General features: G+C 38.2%; 1 protein-coding gene and 1 long non-coding RNA gene across 6 annotated transcripts in view; one reads left to right on the top strand and one right to left on the bottom strand.

The window, feature by feature from the left end:
• The first annotated feature begins 1,484 nt into the window (after positions 1-1,484).
• The window catches only part of ano5a (anoctamin 5a), a 21,017-nt gene continuing 4,717 nt past the window's right edge, over positions 1,485-17,784 (top strand). The window contains exons 1-18 of one of the 5 annotated variants that reach the window (XM_036212329.1): positions 1,485-1,914; positions 5,466-5,533; positions 6,382-6,519; positions 6,763-6,804; positions 9,284-9,391; positions 11,587-11,655; positions 11,802-12,086; positions 12,185-12,304; positions 12,387-12,502; positions 12,584-12,718; positions 12,797-12,902; positions 13,020-13,080; positions 15,134-15,285; positions 15,510-15,590; positions 16,307-16,535; positions 16,607-16,785; positions 16,875-16,972; positions 17,586-17,716. In XM_036212329.1, coding sequence (XP_036068222.1) covers positions 1,845-1,914; positions 5,466-5,533; positions 6,382-6,519; positions 6,763-6,804; positions 9,284-9,391; positions 11,587-11,655; positions 11,802-12,086; positions 12,185-12,304; positions 12,387-12,502; positions 12,584-12,718; positions 12,797-12,902; positions 13,020-13,080; positions 15,134-15,285; positions 15,510-15,590; positions 16,307-16,535; positions 16,607-16,785; positions 16,875-16,972; positions 17,586-17,716 — 2,188 coding nt within the window. In that variant the 5' untranslated portion in view covers positions 1,485-1,844. Of the gene's footprint in view, positions 1,915-5,465; positions 5,534-6,381; positions 6,520-6,762; positions 6,805-8,548; positions 8,728-9,283; positions 9,392-11,586; positions 11,656-11,801; positions 12,087-12,184; positions 12,305-12,386; positions 12,503-12,583; positions 12,719-12,796; positions 12,903-13,019; positions 13,081-15,133; positions 15,286-15,509; positions 15,591-15,908; positions 15,984-16,306; positions 16,536-16,606; positions 16,786-16,874; positions 16,973-17,585; positions 17,717-17,784 lie in introns of those variants that run through there. The other 4 variants (XM_036212330.1, XM_036212331.1, XM_036212332.1 and 1 more) reach the window with 4 other exon arrangements.
• On the bottom strand, positions 9,450-11,457 carry LOC112152308. Its single transcript, XR_002920276.2, has 3 exons — positions 10,807-11,457; positions 10,628-10,663; positions 9,450-9,529 (listed from the first exon to the last, which is right to left on the bottom strand). It is a non-coding gene; the product is annotated as an uncharacterized LOC112152308 (long non-coding RNA).

Genomic DNA, 17,784 nt, shown 5'->3' with positions numbered 1-17,784 from the left:
AAGAAAGTGGTTTAAAAGTAAATGCTTTATAATTTTAAATGTTCATTTTACTCAGAAAAATAAAACAAATGAAGCTTTTAAGGGAAAATGACAATAAACTTAGTATAAATCAAGAAATCAAATGATTTGGAGTATTATACCAACACCGACAGTGACTGGGATAGGCTCCAGCAACCAGCAACTCAAAAAGGGGATTAAAAAACTGAGAACAGGTTGTTTTGTTTGGTTTATAATTTGCCCCGAAATATATTCTCTTCAGCTTTAATAGCAAGACTCATCCATGGAATGAGGAACCATTGCTGCTCTCTACATGTTTCACTTCCTACACACTTGTTTTAACCTCCAGAGTAAGAATCCAATAGTTTGTTCCGGTAACAGTTATTTGTCTTTTCATTTTTCAACAATAAATGATCCTGTGCAGAAACAGTCCAACATCTTTTGGAATCGACATGTTGGGAAGAGTGTGATGTTGGGCCGCGTCCAAGCTTCTATCATCACTGGATGTTGTAGAGTTTGCCTACTGGCCGGAATATTGCAACGCCTACATGAGAAGCCGGATTATTGACAGCATCTCAGGACTCAGAGAGCCGCCCACCACCCACCTGGTGCACAGTTTCTTCAGTCCTAAACTGAACCCCATGATCAGTGACATGATCTTGGATTTTCCCACTGTAACTTCAGTCTGCCACAGCCAGGTTTGTGTAGGTCGTGTCATATGTGGGACTGGAAAAAGAGCAACATTCATAAGTGTGTCTGCTTATTTATTGTTGGCCCTGCAACAGAGTGTACCTCACCTTCACTCAACAGTAGCCAGGATAGGCTCCAGCAACCCTGTGACCCCCAATACACAGCTATTTCCTTATTTTTATATTTAACCTCCCATAATGAAAGTATATTGTTTCATGTATATATTGTCCATTAATGGACATATAAATGACTTCTTACTCTTAAGGGGGAAAATACATTTTCACTTAAAAAGATTTAATAGTCTGCAACATTGATGATTTACGTTTTTATTTACATGATCCAACCATATTGATCTGTCTAAGGCAGCGGTGTTAAACTGAAACCTAACGGGGGCCTAAATCTAAAACACATCTTACGTGTGTAATTTTAATCATCACACCTTTGCTATTTCTTTTGATTATTTCTTTTAATGCTTTGTGTAAAGACTTTGAATTGTCTCTGAACATGAAATGTGCTACAAATAAATGTGTCTGTAAATTTCTAATAATGTTCTGTTTGTATTATTTTGATGTGTTAAAACAAGACTTCCTGGATAGATTTTAGGTAAGTGAATCGAATTGTTAAAAATGAATCGTAGCATCAACCACAAACTATCGAATCCTTATTAAAATGAATCATTAGTATTAATTGTGCAGGAACATGTATTGATGCCTATAATTACTGAAGCATTTGACCTTGTGCTCCAACACTGATGTTTATTCTGTTTAACTTCATTATTTGTGTTTGTTCGGCTGTCCCATTTGTGACTAAGGTCCCCCGGGATTTACTGCGCTCGTTTGGATGTTGTAGTCTCGTGCATTTCAAGCGGCAGGTCACATAAAAGACTCCTAACTATTGGCCTGTGCTTTGGAGACACTCCCCTCCCAGACCTCCCTCTGGGTCGAGGCGCTGCCGCCGCAGTGAGCGGTCAGTGGGTGACGAAGGGCAGCCAGGCGAGGCAGCTGCTCGGTAGCTGGTGGGGAGTACTGCTGGAGAGCGGTCGGAGTTCAAACGATAATCTGAATTCACCTGGTGGGAGGAGGACAAGTTTGTTTTGTTTTTTTTTTTTGGTAAGCGAGGGGCCATCAGGCGCTGCGCGGCCACACCAGGACCTCAGCATGCACCGGTTAACGGGGAAATCAGGAGGGGACAGTTTAATTGAGATGAGCCCGTCCGACTCCTTTAACGGTGAGTACCGGATAAAAAAATCAAATTTTCGCCCCTTTTTTATACGGTATCGTGCTTAGTATGCTGTAATTTTTTTCAATAGTTGAGATTAAAATATTCGTTAATTTCAGCCCTACTGGAAATACATATCAAAATAAACCCCTCAGAATGGTATGTTCCAAACTATCCTGTTTTTGTTTATAAAGGTTTAAAATTCAAAAACTTGGGGCTTATCACTACTCAGAACAACTTCTATTTATTTTGTTAGTACAATAAGCCACTGTAGTGTCACCAAAATTGAAGAAACGGACTATTTTAAATTTAAACTACCATTTCCTTTCACAATAAAAGTCCTTAAAGAGTTTGTTTTATGAAGGCAGCTGTGACTGTTAGGGTGCAGCAGCTGGCCTGTCTACTGGAAACAGTTTGTCATCTTCAGACAGCCACTTCGCCATCCAGCTCCCACCTTAACCCTCCCTGCTTCTGACTGAATGTGGAAGTTAAACAGATACATGGTGGGCCGCGTTTCTTCTTTCTTATTTGAGCATTTCTGGATGAAAGGCGTGGGCTGCCGACTGAAAGATGAAGCACTTTGGATGCTGATTCTGAGTACTGCATGAATCAGTGCAGAAGAGTGGGGTTTCATCTGCTGCAACCAGAGCCTAACAGTCTGTTGGACACTAGAAGCATTTCTCCAGCATCGTCTCTGCTCCGTAACCTTGTTATTGTGTGCTGATGATATTGCGATAACAGAGGAAACTGTCTTTTACACCTCTTTTTTTTAGCAGCTCAACGAGATTAAATCACAGCAAGACTCTAAATGTTAATATTTAAAACAAAGTGACACATCTTATTATGCTACTGTGTTATCGACATAATTTGGTCCAGATCTTCACTTATTTGTAGTAAGGTGATAATAACTGAGTTTATTTTACAACTTTTTTGTTTATTCTTATCTAAAGCTCTGGAGCCACATGTGGCTCTTTGGCTCCTCCATTGTGGCTCTCTGGTTGAAGAAAATTAATTAAATGTTTTTTATTTTAAAAAGTAGCATTTTGTTCTGATTATGAGGCAGATTAATCAAAACAAAACAGCCAGACTTTAATAAAACTAATTCACAAACATTTGAAGAATAGTTTATCACCAGACTCCTGACTACATTACCCACAATGCTTCAACAATACATCAAATATTACAGCTTCATAGTCGTACTAAAACATTTTTACAGAGAACTCGAGGTCAGTAAGCACAACCAGAATTCACATAATAAAGCAGACTGTTTCAAGGGTTTTAATTGAGCCAAATGGTCTGAAAAACACTGTAAGGGGCACTAATAAGCTCTCTACATAGCTAATTTCCAACAAAAACTATCAAATAAACTGCACATAGTCTTTTTTCGTTATTAATTACTGCTGACTTTAAACTACGTACTACAATATTTGCTACTTTGAGAGGATCCTGTGTCTTTTATTTTGAAAGGAAGTCATCAAAAGTTGTAACCTGTTTTGCATTTTGAAAAGAAATGATATTTTTCTCGTGTTTATGTTTTATTAATGTACAAAAAAATGTATAGATATTCATCATAATAGCAAAAATAACATATATCCAAAGGAGCATCTTATTTTTGTAAAACTTTGTTGCTCCTGCTGAGTTGTGGTTGGTGAGAAATCCACCCAATTGGCTCTTTAGACGTCAAAGACTGCAGACCCCCATCACTAATAATGAATTTAAAGTTGGTTTATCAAATGTTTTAAGTAATTTTTCTGTACGAGTATGTACCTGAAACCTGCAATTCTGCCAAGTGTCAAGTTAGTTTCTTGTTCTAAAGTAATTTAAATCCAACCATCATGATTATGTGTAAATTGTAGGGCATTAGATTGCAGAATTTATCTGTGAAAGCTGGTATTTTATTGAGAAAACAGTTCATGAGTTGGGACTTTGACTTCTCAAATGGCTACAATCTACTCGGTTATCTTTTTTTGTGGTCTGGGGTTACTCTCTGCTAAAATAGAAACAAACAGAGAGAAAGGGACACAAACAAGTAACCTTGTGTTAATTCTAGTGTGATCAGCTGTTCAGTTCTGAACAAAGCCTTCACTGTGTGGCACACTTGAGGAAAAACCTTTTGGCATACTGTGACAGGCCTGCTAATGTTGCACCGCTTGCTATGACCAACTGTTAAAGAATATGTTCAGCTGTTCAAACCTCCTCTCCTTCAGGAAAACAAAGATCATTTATTATAAGGTGTTTGTAATTGCTGACATTTAGGGGTCAAACTTTAGAATACATGAATTTATCTAAACATTTTATGTTGCTTTTTGCTTTGGATCCAGAATTAGTTAGCTAGGTATTGAGGGTTATTATATTTTATTCATTTAAATGTAATCAGCTTTTCTCAGTGTCATCAAACAGAAAATGTGGATTCAATATTTTCTGGGTTACACACTATTTTCAGGATTTTGTTTAATAATAGTCTGTTTTTCATGATCAGTCATAAATTATGACCCTTTATCCTCATTAAATTCACCCTAAACCAAAAACTTTCTTTTACCTGTCATTTTCTGATGTCATCAGCTTAACAGTTTAAACTCTATAAATGAACAGGCTCACATGAATAACAGTAGAACTCAAGTACACACTGCTCATTTGCTTTTTATTGGTGGATGGTTTGTTTCATCACTGCCCAACAGCCAAACTGTTAAATCTGGCAACCAACCACATATGGCTTCTCGTCAATTTAGCGTCCATTTTGGGTTTCCGTGCCTCTTGTTGTGTTTTTGACATGGCAGCAAATACAAATATTTCCATATCCCTCACAAAGACGATTTGACTATCAAAGTACTTAATTTGAGTTCCGAGTATCTAAGAAGAGTAAAAGGGAAATCACAAAGCTAAAGAATATCCAATAAAAAGTATACTGCTATTGAAGATTAAAATGAACTTAGAAAAAACAAATGGAGAAAAGCTATACTGTTTTTTTTAACTACAAAATCCAATTTTTTTCCCCATTTTACATAAACTGCAGACTAAAAAACTGGTCATTTCAGGTCTGTAACCATATTGATTTAGTCCAAAATAAATAAAACCCCCAAAAGACCTATAATTTATTCTTCTGCAGATTTATTTTTAAACAGGCCTGAAACTACAACCTTTTTCTTGTCGTTTATAACAATATTCATTACATGTGGCTTTATCCCCCTTTGTCTGATCCTGTGTTTATGTAAATCCTTTATGAAAATATTGTGACATGCATTACCTACTTTTTTAAGCACAACAAACTACTAATTGAATATCCACAAAATCTTTTTCCCATTTTTGCTCTCTGCTCATGTAGTGTTTTGAGTCACAGCAACACGGCTGTGTATAATCTTTCAGAGTGAGACAGTGCACCAATGTACAAATATAGACAGCAGCTCTGACCCTGCCTGCGCTCCTCTCTTTACTTCTACTCGTATGCCTGAAACTACCCAGCGTGCCTGTTCAAAGTCACTGCTCTGACTTACTCTTTGTGTTTTCATTTGTTTTTAATTTTAAAGTTTGTAATGTTGCATTCTTAACTTCCTGTCTTTCAGATGACTTGAATGGCTATCACCAACATCCATCATCCAGCATGGGATCGTTCCAGCCGGAGGAGTCAGGGGTAAACACAGAAATCCCAACGTGAACATTCATGAGATACATAAAAAAGACCCCATAAAGTCCCACTTCGATAATCTTTTGATCTATAATAAAAGGGTTCCTAATCGTTTTCTAGGACATAGTTTCTGCTGACAGCAGTAGTTCTTTAGAAATGTGCCACTGAGTTGTGGGTGGGACTGTTGGCGCAGGGTAAGCCTGCCCATACTTCCCGACATCCCGCTAGCTTAAGGTCCCTCGCACTCCCAACCCAACATTACTGGTGCAACAAAAATCGAGTCGTACAATTTTGAGCCAGATTCCAGCTCAGATGAGGAAAACAAAAACATATATAGATCTAACGTAGATCTATTTGTCCGTGAGTGGATGATCAGAATGGAGCTTGAAGCTTGTCTATTGTAGTTTCTGTCACTACTACAAGCTTTTTCCAGTGGAATTGTTTCTACTTCTCCTGATTCAAAACAGTTTAAATAAAGAAATATTAAAAAGTTCAATTTTTTGTGAGAAAAATGCCACAAAAACATGTTAAAAACACCAAAAACATTTTTCATCGGAGTGGGTCTTTAGATGTACCTTTTGAAATGTCATAGGTAGTATTCCTCTAAACCAGGGGTGTCCAAAGTCAGTCCTCAACGGCCGGTGTCCCTGGTATTAAAGCTCCTGATTGGTCAAACTCACCTGATCTAGGTAATCAGCAGCAGATGAGGCAAGATTTCTGAAAAACCAGCAGGAGGCCGGCCCTCGAGGACTGACTTTAGACACCCCTGCTCTAAACATTTGTTTACAGTTGACCTAGCTTGCGGCTACGTTTATCTGAGATTTTGTTCTCCTCCTTTCACACTGTCCCTGAAGTCGCCTTTAGTAGTCGATGCGTGTCTGGAGACCTGCGAGTCTCTGAGGAGCAGCGTAGCCTCCCAGGCTTCCTCTGACCAAAGCGACACTCCACAGCATAACTCCTTTACCTTAGAGCAGATCAATGTTTTGACTGGGGTAAGACACCAATCGGGGCTGCGAACGCATGCTGCTGCTGTGCTCGTGTGACTTTGAATCCTCCCTTCTTAAACTTCTGACTGACTGAGACGTCAGTCACTTCTGTGGATTTTACTTGTAAAAATAAAAAAGTGTTAACTGGTGTGTTTGCTGCACTCATCCATTGGTTGCTGCTACGGTTTTAGCATTGATGCCGTTGATGACGTCAGGCTGCCTCTCACTGTGCACTCGGTCCTTCCACAGTTTTGGAGAAGGCGGGCGCTATTCCTGAAGTATCGTTCAAGGGTATGGCATGGTAAAACAGGCTTGTGATGTGATGCAGCCTTGTGCTTATGCCTCTGGTTTTGACAAGTGCCTGCTCACGTCTGCTTTTTGCATTCGGCGTAAACGGACATCAGAGAGGGAATCTGTGCATATATTTTGTGGTAGCAATGGGACGCTGGCTTCATTTTTAAAGCATGTTGTTTCTGTGGAGACTCATGGAAAAGATTGTTCCAACCTATTCATAAACAGGGAAACATCCTTTTGTGTTACTGTTTTCACACCTGTGATAATCGTTTGCTTCACTGCAGACGAATCAGGTGTTAGAACAACAACACAGGTGTGCCCTTGCACATGCAGTGCATGTGTTCAGCTTTACAAGCACAGTGGAGTTGGTTCTTTTGGTGTAGTTTTCCGTCAGTCTATTTATGTCCATGCATAATTTAAGAGGATGTCGGGGCATTAAGGCCTTGCTTATGACAGGACAAAAATGTGCTGTAGCGAAACATATATTTACCCTCTGAATCCTTTTATTTAAGCTAAAGTTGTAAAAAGTTTCAATTAAAGTGTACTTTTTACACTTTTTTTTACGGTAGTTGTGTGACTGTTCAGCTAAGAGTGAGCTCCCCCTTTAACACGTTTAAAACTACTGATTTGCTGAGTCATGAAATAATCTCTGATCAAATCTGCTTGATTCTTCCCATTAATTGCTATATTTACAGAGATCCGACTGGACTTTAAAATGTATTCAAATCTCAGATTTCAAAAACCATTTCTTGTGTCCACCAATCTAATATGTGGTTGTTGAGGCTTTATGGTTTTAGTGGAGACGAGTGTTCGTGAATCAACGGATAACAATACATTTAAGGGTTTAAAAATAAAAAAGTATTCTACTTAAAACAAACCAAAAATAACTCATTCTTGACTTCAAAGATAATTGATAGATTTCTGGAATCCAGATCACGTGATGATGTATTTTTACTTGTGGCCATCTTAAATAGGAAAACGAGCTGAAACGCCCAGTATTTAGGAATTGTAAATGTAAAGCCGCCTGTGGTGGCTGCTCCAGCTGGGCAGAGGTGAACCCCTGCAGATGCAGTGATTCTATATAGGTGATCTGTAATTACGCCAAATAAGAGGCTTTCTGCAGCAACATCCCAGTAAAGACAGGATCCACCCTTCCATGCTAAACACTCCAGTGCGGTCAGAGAGGTAAAGCGCTCTTGTGGTTACAACATATGTATAATTTGAGGAGGGAAAGTTGTACAAGGTTTGTGAGTGCTGATGTTCTGCACACGTTTAGTACTTCTGCATAATAGGTGCATGAGAAAACAACTTTATTTGCATTTCTTTTTAGCTTTTTTAGTTATGTTTTTCCTCCTAAATCCAGGAAGTTCCTGCTTAAGTGATCAAGCTTTTCCTTGTTTATCCGCTGGCTATTTTTAAAAAATGCAAATATAGAAACAATAGCTCTACTATATCAAATATTTTTTGAAAGCACATCCTGTTGTGAACGGTGAGAGATAAAGGATGCAGCTATTGTGTGATGACAAAGGGACACCGGAATCTAAAAATGAAAAACAAATACAAAGCTCCTGAGCACGTGGCTGTTTGAACAGAAATTTGTTAATTATGTGAAATGTGAGACAACTAAGGCTTGTTTGTTCAGACGATGCTGCTGCTCTTAGATTATCTGGCAGCGGTTCTGCTGATGTCATTTCCAGGACTCTGCGCTTCTCTCTCGTCCTCCTGCTTCTTGTGCTGCTTTCCCTTTGCTCTATGACTTAGCAAGTGGGATGAGTAGGGGGGTATTCTGTTCAGGTCATCTGGATAGAAATCAATGAGGCAGACAGACGGTACTTTCAGGGCTCCCTGCAGAAAGGCTGCGTGGTGCAGCCGGCCTTTCCGCTGATGCACTGCAGCCATCAACCTTAATAGGACATGGAGGTAAAGTGCACTTCCTTTTTTTCCCCCCTCTTCCCTTTTCCAGCTCTGAACAGCTGGACTGAAGCTGGATGATGGTGTTGTAGTTTCTGTGTTTGTGGGTGGTTGGATTTAGGGAGGTGCATTGTACCTGGCTATTTTTAGCAGCTGAACAGCTGAAGCAAAAGTGAAAGCAAAGCAGCTCTGCCTTGTCCCTTCTTTGAGCATTCCTATGCAGTCCTTTTTCCAGACCTGCGTCCTCTGTGAGGGAATCTCTGCAGCAATGTTAATAAAAAACAGAAAGAATCTAGATTATTTTGTTAAAGCCTTTTGATTCATCGGATAAATGGCTAAAAGTCCAACCTCACTTAGTTTATCCTAAGATAGAGCAAAAACTCCTCCTTCAGCTGTCTTAGTTGCCCTCTGTTAGCATGCTGTTTGGAGTGAAAATCCAGTCGTCTGTAGTTTTAGATTAGCAAAGACACGCATGGTTTGATGGTGTGCCCTTTGAGGACGTTGACTTGTTGATGCTGTGTGAACGCGTCTTCAGTATCTGCATTTCTCTGCTATCTCCTTGCAGATTGAGAAGCAACAACAAAGCAAAGACTCTGTGTTCTTCCGTGACGGAGTGCGCCGCATTGATTTCGTCTTGTCTTACGTCGATGATAAAGATGGTGAAAGAAAACAGGTAAATAGTGTAAAATCTTCCCCAATTCACATCTATGTTGACACTAAAAACACAAAAATGACGATAGAAATAAAAGGTCGTTTTATTAGAGAATTAGGAGTCGGTCCATTTAGGAAGGATGAGTGTCAGCAGATTCCTCTGAAAAAACAACACAGATAAAGTTATTGCTGATTTTCAACTACTATTGTTTTCTTCTCAGCTTAAGGATTTTCACAAGAAAAAAAAAAACCTTTAATAAAATCATTTCTAGCAGAATGTATTTTTGTGTGCAGGCCTCTCTGTTATTTCTGAGTGTGGAAAGAATTCCAGTGTTTAAGTGTAAGACTTCACTCCTCAGTGTTAGAACTCTGAATCTTTAACCCACACTCTGTCGGTGAGTCAGCTGAAACCCTCTTACACAGGAGTCATTTTTTCCACACTACTTGGAAAGGCTAAAGGGAGGCCACTTCCTGTACAGGAACCAGATTCTTTTTCCTTTTTTGGACCTGATAATAAGTTCAAGCATTAACAAGAGTGTTCCTTTGATATTTAATGAATTAAAGCACTGACCCAGCATGCTTTGTTGTTGCAGTGGTTTTGCTATAATTAATTAGAATGAGGTCACCATTTATTTATCTGAGTTCATTTTTCTGTTTGTTCAATTTAGATAGTGTCACTGGGTTTGGCAACACTGTCTAAATACAGAATTAAATGGATTTGATTAGAAAGATAAGGAGCACATTCACAATTTGATTCACTACAGTATTAATTAATTATTTTCATTGTTTATTTAAAATCAACTTTTTTTGTTTAAAAAATAAACTTCACATAATTTATATTTAAATAGAACAAAGGAAAGACCTTTTTATAGTGTATTTTTTGTGTAATTAATTTATCTAATTCATCTATTTAATTCAAACCTAATAATTGCTGTAAAAAGCCTCATTTTGAGATATTTATAATTTTAATTTGTGACATTATGACACAGTAAAAATGTCAAAATATACCTAAAAACTTTTTAGGGATTTCCGCCTTTACCTTACACCACCAAGGGGATTTTTTTAACATCTCAGACAATTAAGAGAAAAAAAAGTGTCATAATTTAACATGAAAAAACAGTAGAAACACTTTTATGAGCTATCCAAAAACACTGAACACAAATGTCTTATTAATATTATTACACATATGTCGACATAGGTTATTCAGTTTATTACAACAGTAAGATAGTAGAAAAGACATGAGTGATTTTATAATTACCTTCAACCCGTTTGATGAATTTGATCATTTTGAACACTGAGATAAAGCAGAAGAGAAATAGAGAAGAGAACATTTAAAGGAGGAAATGAAACGTGAGGAGGTGAAACCGAAGGAATTGAACTATTTCAACTTTTGTTTCATCATCTGGACAAACACAAGCGTTAAGAGGGGAACCTTACCTCTGAAATGATGGTTTGTTTAACTTCTTAAAATGACCATTTGCCTCAGAGAGGAAAGAGCGATAGCAGAATGAGGTCTCTACGGGGACTACAGCCGTTACCATGACAACATGACACACCGTGTTTTATGTACTCCGCTTTTTGTAAATATAATTATTTAAGCAGAAAATATATCCATATTGAATTTCTGATACAATCAGATATGTTGTATTAGAACTTAAATACAGTTATATCTTTAAGCGTTTGAAGTTCTAATAATTGATTGAATTTATTTATTTATTTTTTTTGGTAAATGACCGTGGCATAAGCTGGATAATGCCCTATGATCTGTGAATTATCAGACATGAACAAACTTCATAGAAGCAACCGATGCAAAAATGAAATTAGTGCACTAAAAATAAAATAAAGCACTGTAATTATTAATTGCTATTAACGTGATATTTTGACACACCTAAATACAATTATTAATTTTTGCAATATTGCAATATTTTCTTGCTTTTGTAAATAGGGTTAATGTATTTGATAAATTCTTGATTTTTTTTCCAAGTATATATACTATTCTTTTACATTTCATCCCAGCATTTAAACATATTATTACATAATATATTTATTCTTTGTCATTTTTGTTAAAATCTTTTCTTCAGATTTTGGCTAAAATATTTATTTTCCACGATGCTTACATATGATGTCATCATAATGACCATTACTTTGTACATTTATGTTGATTTTGAGTGTTACTGTGTCATGATTTTTCCATTCTTTCACTATTTTCTGCTAAAGGAGAGAAGGAGAGTGTTTGAAGCCAACTTGGTGAAAGTGGGTCTGGAACTGGAGATTGAAGATAAATTAGTAAGAGTTTTTTATCAATATGATCATTAAAATCAACAGTAGTTAACATGCAATCCCATCATATGTAATTTATGTCATAATCTTTTTAAAAATGAGTGAAAATGTTAAACTAGATTTACATAACAAATCTTTGTGCTCTTTGCCAGGAGTCCGATGATAGAAAAACCTACTTTGTGAAGATCCATGCTCCATGGGAAGTGTTGGCCACCTATGCGGACGTGCTGAAGATCAAGGTTCCGTTCAAGGCCAACGACATCCCAGACAACAGCGAGATCCCCATGAACTGGTTGTCCACGCCGTTTCGCCTGCCGGAGCACATCATGCAGCCCGAGCCGGACTATTTCACCGCTCCCTTCGACAAGAGCAAGTCTGACTTCTTCCTAATCGAGGACAGAGACAAATTCTTCTCCCCGTCAACTCGGAACAGAATAGTAAGCATCTGTCTTGTGGAGAGATGAACAGAATAAGCATAAAAAGGTGTTTGTTGAATTGTTTAGAACACAGGAGACATTTTTGTCTTTCTCCTCAGGTCTACTATATCCTGTCTCGATGCTCATATATCAGTGATGAATGTGGAGAGAAAGACAAGAAGGGAATCAAAAGGCTCCTCAACAACAGCACCTACACTGCTGCCTTCCCTCTGCACGATGTGAGCCTCTTTCTGTCAAACTTATTTCCATGAACGACTGCAAAGAGAGCATCCGTTACATGTGTATTTTGTCTGCCTGCAGTCAAGATACTGGACTAAATCAAAGGATATGAACTGTGAAAGCGACAGATACAACCTCTACAAATACTGGGCTGGATTCTTCTCTTTCTTCAAGGAGCAGCCTCTCAATCTTATTAGGTCAGACCCACATACCTGCAGATCTGGTTTAGTCTTTATATGGAGTAGAAACGGCAGTAATCACGTCTATTTCGTCCACAGGAAGTACTACGGAGAAAAGATTGGCCTTTATTTTGCTTGGCTGGGATTCTACACAGAGATGCTGTTCTTTGCTGCTGTCGTAGGAACGCTGTGTTTTGTTTACGGATTCCTCACCTATGACGACAATGAGTGGAGGTCAGTGGAGTGCAGACACTTCTATTATTTTATCGGTGTTGCGATATTTCTCCAACTCTTGGTATGTTTTGACCACAGTAAAGAAATATGCAGTGATGAAATTGGAGGAAATATTGTCATGTGTCCACTTTGTGACAAGAAATGCGGCTTTTGGAAGCTCAACACAACCTGCAACTCCTCATGGGTGAGTCCTTTTATTCACTACTATTGTTTATATTTCCTTCATTTAAAACAATGGTTGCAGAAAAATATATATCTGCCTAAATTTATTATTTTAATACTTTACATGTTTGTTTTTCAGCAATCGCATCTATTTGACAATGTGGGGACAGTGTTTTTTGCCATTTTTATGGGAATTTGGGGTAAGTGTGTCTATTTCTGCTTCTAAAGTTGTGTATTTTTAATACAACGAAAAAATGTCCTTCTCAAAACAAGTGAAAAAAACTACCAAAATACAAGAATTTTTTTTCCATTACAATAAATGAACAAAATCTAATCTAACTAATTGAATTTGTTTTAACAAGATGTTCTGCTCTTTTTAAGTCCCACTCCGATCACTTTTTGATCAATTTTAAAAGCGTTCCCAGTGGTCCTTTAATTATGATTATGACATTTTTAGCTAAAATCAAGGCATCTAAGTTGTTTTCTAAAACGTAGTTTCTGCAGAGCGGCAGTAGTTCATTAGCATTTCGCGCCTGAGTTGTGGACAGGACAGTTGGTAGATCTATGGAGTGCATTTTGTGCCAACATATTGTGCACAAAAGTCCCAAACAAATTGCAAAAAAAAAAAAAATAAAGTTTTAAGATTACAATTTTATTACTTACAAATGAAAATAATAAAGATTTACTTTTTACTTTTAATTTTTGTATTTACAACACAATTGTTTAAATTTAGAGTGGTGGTTGTGCCACTAAACAGCCAATCACAGACAAGAGGGTTAATGGTGATTGGTCTAGATTCTATCCAATCCAACAGCATTAACCCTCTTGTCTGTGATTGGCTGTTTAGTAGCACAACCATCAGACTAAAGGTTGTGTCTCTTATCACTACATAGTGCACTATATATTGTGTTCGCCATTTTAAGTGCTGTCCGAATATACTAATTCCAAAATCGATTGCACTCGAAATTTCCCAGAAGTCTTTGCGAAAAATTAGCGTGCATTGATCCTCACTAGATTAGCAAATATAGACCACAATGCATTGCGGTCGAACAATTTTGAACAAAAAAATGTGTTTAAATGTAATATTTGAATAAACCAAACACATCTTCACTTTCAGAACACAATGGAGTCATAAATAAATGTCATGAAATGTTGGTTTTTATTTGATTTTCACTTTGTGAAATCACATCATATCCGGTCTTTAGAAAAGTGAAAGAATAGTAGTGAACATCGTGTCCGAATTACCTTTAAAATCAAGGGTACTATACAGTTTTTTAGCAGTCAGAGGTTAAGGGGGAATTCGGACAAAGCGTGAGAAAAATCAAAGATAGGCAGAAAGTGAGATGAGAGACTACGCATCTGAAAACATTTGTAATGCAAACGCAAAAGTATTTTTTGAAAGCAAAAACAGAAAGTTTTGAAAGCAAATATTTAATCTTTTCATTTTTACATATTACAAAGTTTTTTTTATTAAAACTTTACATTTTGTTTTCAATTTAGGACATTTTCATCCTGAAACTGTGACTTTTGTTTCCAATTAGTGGCACAAAGTTACTTCATTAGAGCCTGCCTTCATTTCCCATCATCCCTTTGTTTACCCTCTCTCCCTCTAGCTTACAGCCCCTCACAACCCCACCCTAACATTAATGGTACAACAAAATTTGCGAGTAACATTGGAGCTATCCAGCCGTACAGTTTCAAACCAGATGCCAGCTCAGATACGGAGAGTGAGCAGGGAGCTGTGTGGCTTGCCGTAGTAGCTTCTACGTCACATCTACAAGCTTCAAACTGGATTATTTTATGCTTCTGATTTAAGATTTGAACAAAAAAACTACTCAGAAATCCAATTTTATCCTTAATGTTGTTTATTTATGTCTTCCATCGTGAGAAAAATGCCTAAAAAATATGTTTAAAACCCCAGAATTACCATTTTCACGAGAGTGGGTCTTTAAGACAGAATAAAATCTTCAAATAAACTATGAACACTCAAATTCAGGTACGTTGCCCTAGTAAGTGGACATATTGTAAAAATGTTTAAACTAGAACCAGATATAAAATAAAGGTGTTGTATTTTTGTAGTGCAATGCTACTTTTTCATTAAATATTGTTGTTTTTTTGTACTACCTAAAACATATTTTTAAGATGCTAATTTAAAACACCAATAATGATACCTTATATATTAAATATTCTGATAAAGATTGTATTTTCCACAGCTATGATCTTTAATATTTCCATGTTGTGACGCCCTCGCAGTGACTCTGTTCCTGGAGTTCTGGAAGAGGCGGCAGGCTCGTCTGGAGTACGAGTGGGATCTGGTCGACTTTGAGGAGGAGCAACAACAGCTGCAGCTGCGGCCCGAGTACGAGACCAAGTGCGACAGCCGCAAGCTGAACCGCATCACTCAGGTGTTTGTGCCATAATGAAACACTAACATCATGACAGTGCAGCTCTAAACGGACAGGATGAAGGACACTGATAACTGCATCTGCTGTGTTTACACTATCAGAACATAAACTTCATTTGAATGAAATGTGTTTTTTAAGCTAGTAGGTTATAAACAGACTTTTCTGGACTCAGACATACTTGCTGATTGCACAGAAAAAGTGTTCAATCTCCCCACCGTCTTTAGGAAACAGAATGGGTACTTGACAGGACCACTTCTGATGTTTTTATGAAGTTGTTTCTGTGTTGGAGCACCGTGATCCTCTGGGTAAGAAGAAGAAGAAGAATGCAATTTGACGAGGAAGACGTTTTGTTGTGGTGGATTCCCTGAGGATAGAACGTCTGAAAAGACTCCAAAGTTTGGGTCTCCTTCTTCTCTGTATTTGCAATTTGTCAATTGGCAAATTAGCATTTTGCAACTTTTTTCCCTAAAAAGTTAAAGAAACACAAATAGATTCTAGGAGCTCTGATTGGGCACTGTAGCTAACAGGTGAGACTTTAAAGACCCTGGTCTTCTGGAGCGCTCTTTCAGATTTTAACCGAGGAAGACTGACCAGTGTTCATGCTTTGCTTGCTTCTGATTTAGGAAATGGAGCCGTACTTACCCATAACAAGCAAGTGTGCACGCACATGTCTGTCTGGAGCTACCGTCCTGTTGTGGGTGAGCATCGTCTCTGTTGATCAGACCTCCTCCACCGAGTCTCTGTCTGTCATTAACACTGTGGGTCCAGGGCCAGTATGTATAAATCTATGAGGAATAGGAGTACTATAAACATTTTTATTTCAAGTTTATACATACTGGGAACTGAACGGCATGTTTGTTTTGAGGTGTTTGTGCACCCCTCCCAGCATAAAACTCTACAACCAGCACCACCCACGTTTGTTAAAAGACCAAAAATCATCTCACTTTAGGCACAAATGTTTGTTTTCCCTTTTCTAGTTGTGTGTTTTGCTCATGTTGTGTTTCTTTCCTTCGTCCTGAAGATCTCATTAATCATTGCCTGCATCATCGGCGTCATAGCGTACCGCCTGGCGGTTTACGCTGCCTTCGCAAGCATCATAAAGGACAGCCCCACCTCCAACCTGGAGGTGGTCGGCCCCTACATCACGCCTCAGCTGGCCACCTCCGTCACCGCCTCCTGCATCAACTTTGTCATCATCATGATCCTCAACCTCATGTATGAGAGAGTGGCTGTCTGGATCACCGACATGGGTGAGGAGCGCGACACGGGATCCCGACGGCAGGAGGGAAACGGCCCAATCTGAAATGCACGTCTTTTGCAGAAATCCCCAAAACTCACCTGGAGTACGAGAACAAACTGACGGTGAAGATGTTCCTCTTCCAGTTCGTCAACTACTACTCCTCCTGCTTCTACGTGGCTTTCTTTAAGGGCAAGTTTGTTGGCTACCCCGGAGATTATGCCTACATGTTTGGCAAATGGAGCAAACTGAGAAATGAAGAGGTACGACTGACTTTTGGTGGTAAACCACATGTGTTTCTGCCTGTGGTTTAGTTTTTGTTTGTTTCTTTCCCCATCCTGCATGCGTTCAGTGCGACCCGGGTGGCTGTCTGATCGAGCTGACCACCCAGCTGGTGATTGTGATGACTGGCAAGCAGGTGTGGGGCAACATCCAGGAAGCTCTTGTCCCGTAAGTCGCTATGAAGGAAGTGCAAATGCTGAATTTAAAATATGTCTTCCATGAATTAAATCTTCTTTAATAAGTTTTTGAAAGTTTTTATTCAGCTGTGGCCTTTCCAAAAATAACCACTCTTCAGCTAGTGTAGAATTTAAAAGATAAACTGTTCATTTCTTATTATATTTAAGTTAAGATAACTTGTGTGATTATCACTCAGTGATATAGAGGGAGGACAAACCGACCTGTCACGATTAAGATTAAGGCTAAACATTATTTATGTTATTTTCCCAAATCTACAGTATTTTTTCCGTTTAAATCTTAAACAATCTCATAAAACCACCATTCAGTTTATACAATACCACAGATATTAGTTTTTGAAAAGAATAATTAAACTTTCTGACTTAATGTGGGCAGTTTGTCCAGTAAGTTGCATCACGTGTGCATTTTATTTATATCCAATGAATTATGTGATCACATTCAGAGTTTGACATTTAGTTAGTCATGTGCAAGTGCAACAATAAAAGATAGGGTTTGACTTTTTCATTATAACTGGTTTTGTGTGGATTTTTTTCCATTTAAAGGCTTTTTTTTTTACTGCTCTCTGTCGCCCCCTTGTGTCCTGTAGGTGGCTCATGAATTGGTGGGGCAGCAGGAAAGCACGAAACTACCCAGAGAGCCTGTACAGCCGCTGGGAGCAGGACCATGACCTGCAGGGCTTTGGCCAGCTGGGACTCTTCTATGAGTACCTGGAAATGGGTATGAGGACGACACAGGATGAACATATATCTGAAAACTGAAGCGAAAATGTCCTTTTTAAAAAAAAA

Source organism: Oryzias melastigma, linkage group LG6 (genome assembly GCF_002922805.2).
Source record: "Oryzias melastigma strain HK-1 linkage group LG6, ASM292280v2, whole genome shotgun sequence".
Classification (NCBI taxonomy): Eukaryota; Metazoa; Chordata; class Actinopteri; order Beloniformes; family Adrianichthyidae; genus Oryzias; species Oryzias melastigma.
This window is presented reverse-complemented; position numbering and strand designations above follow the sequence as displayed.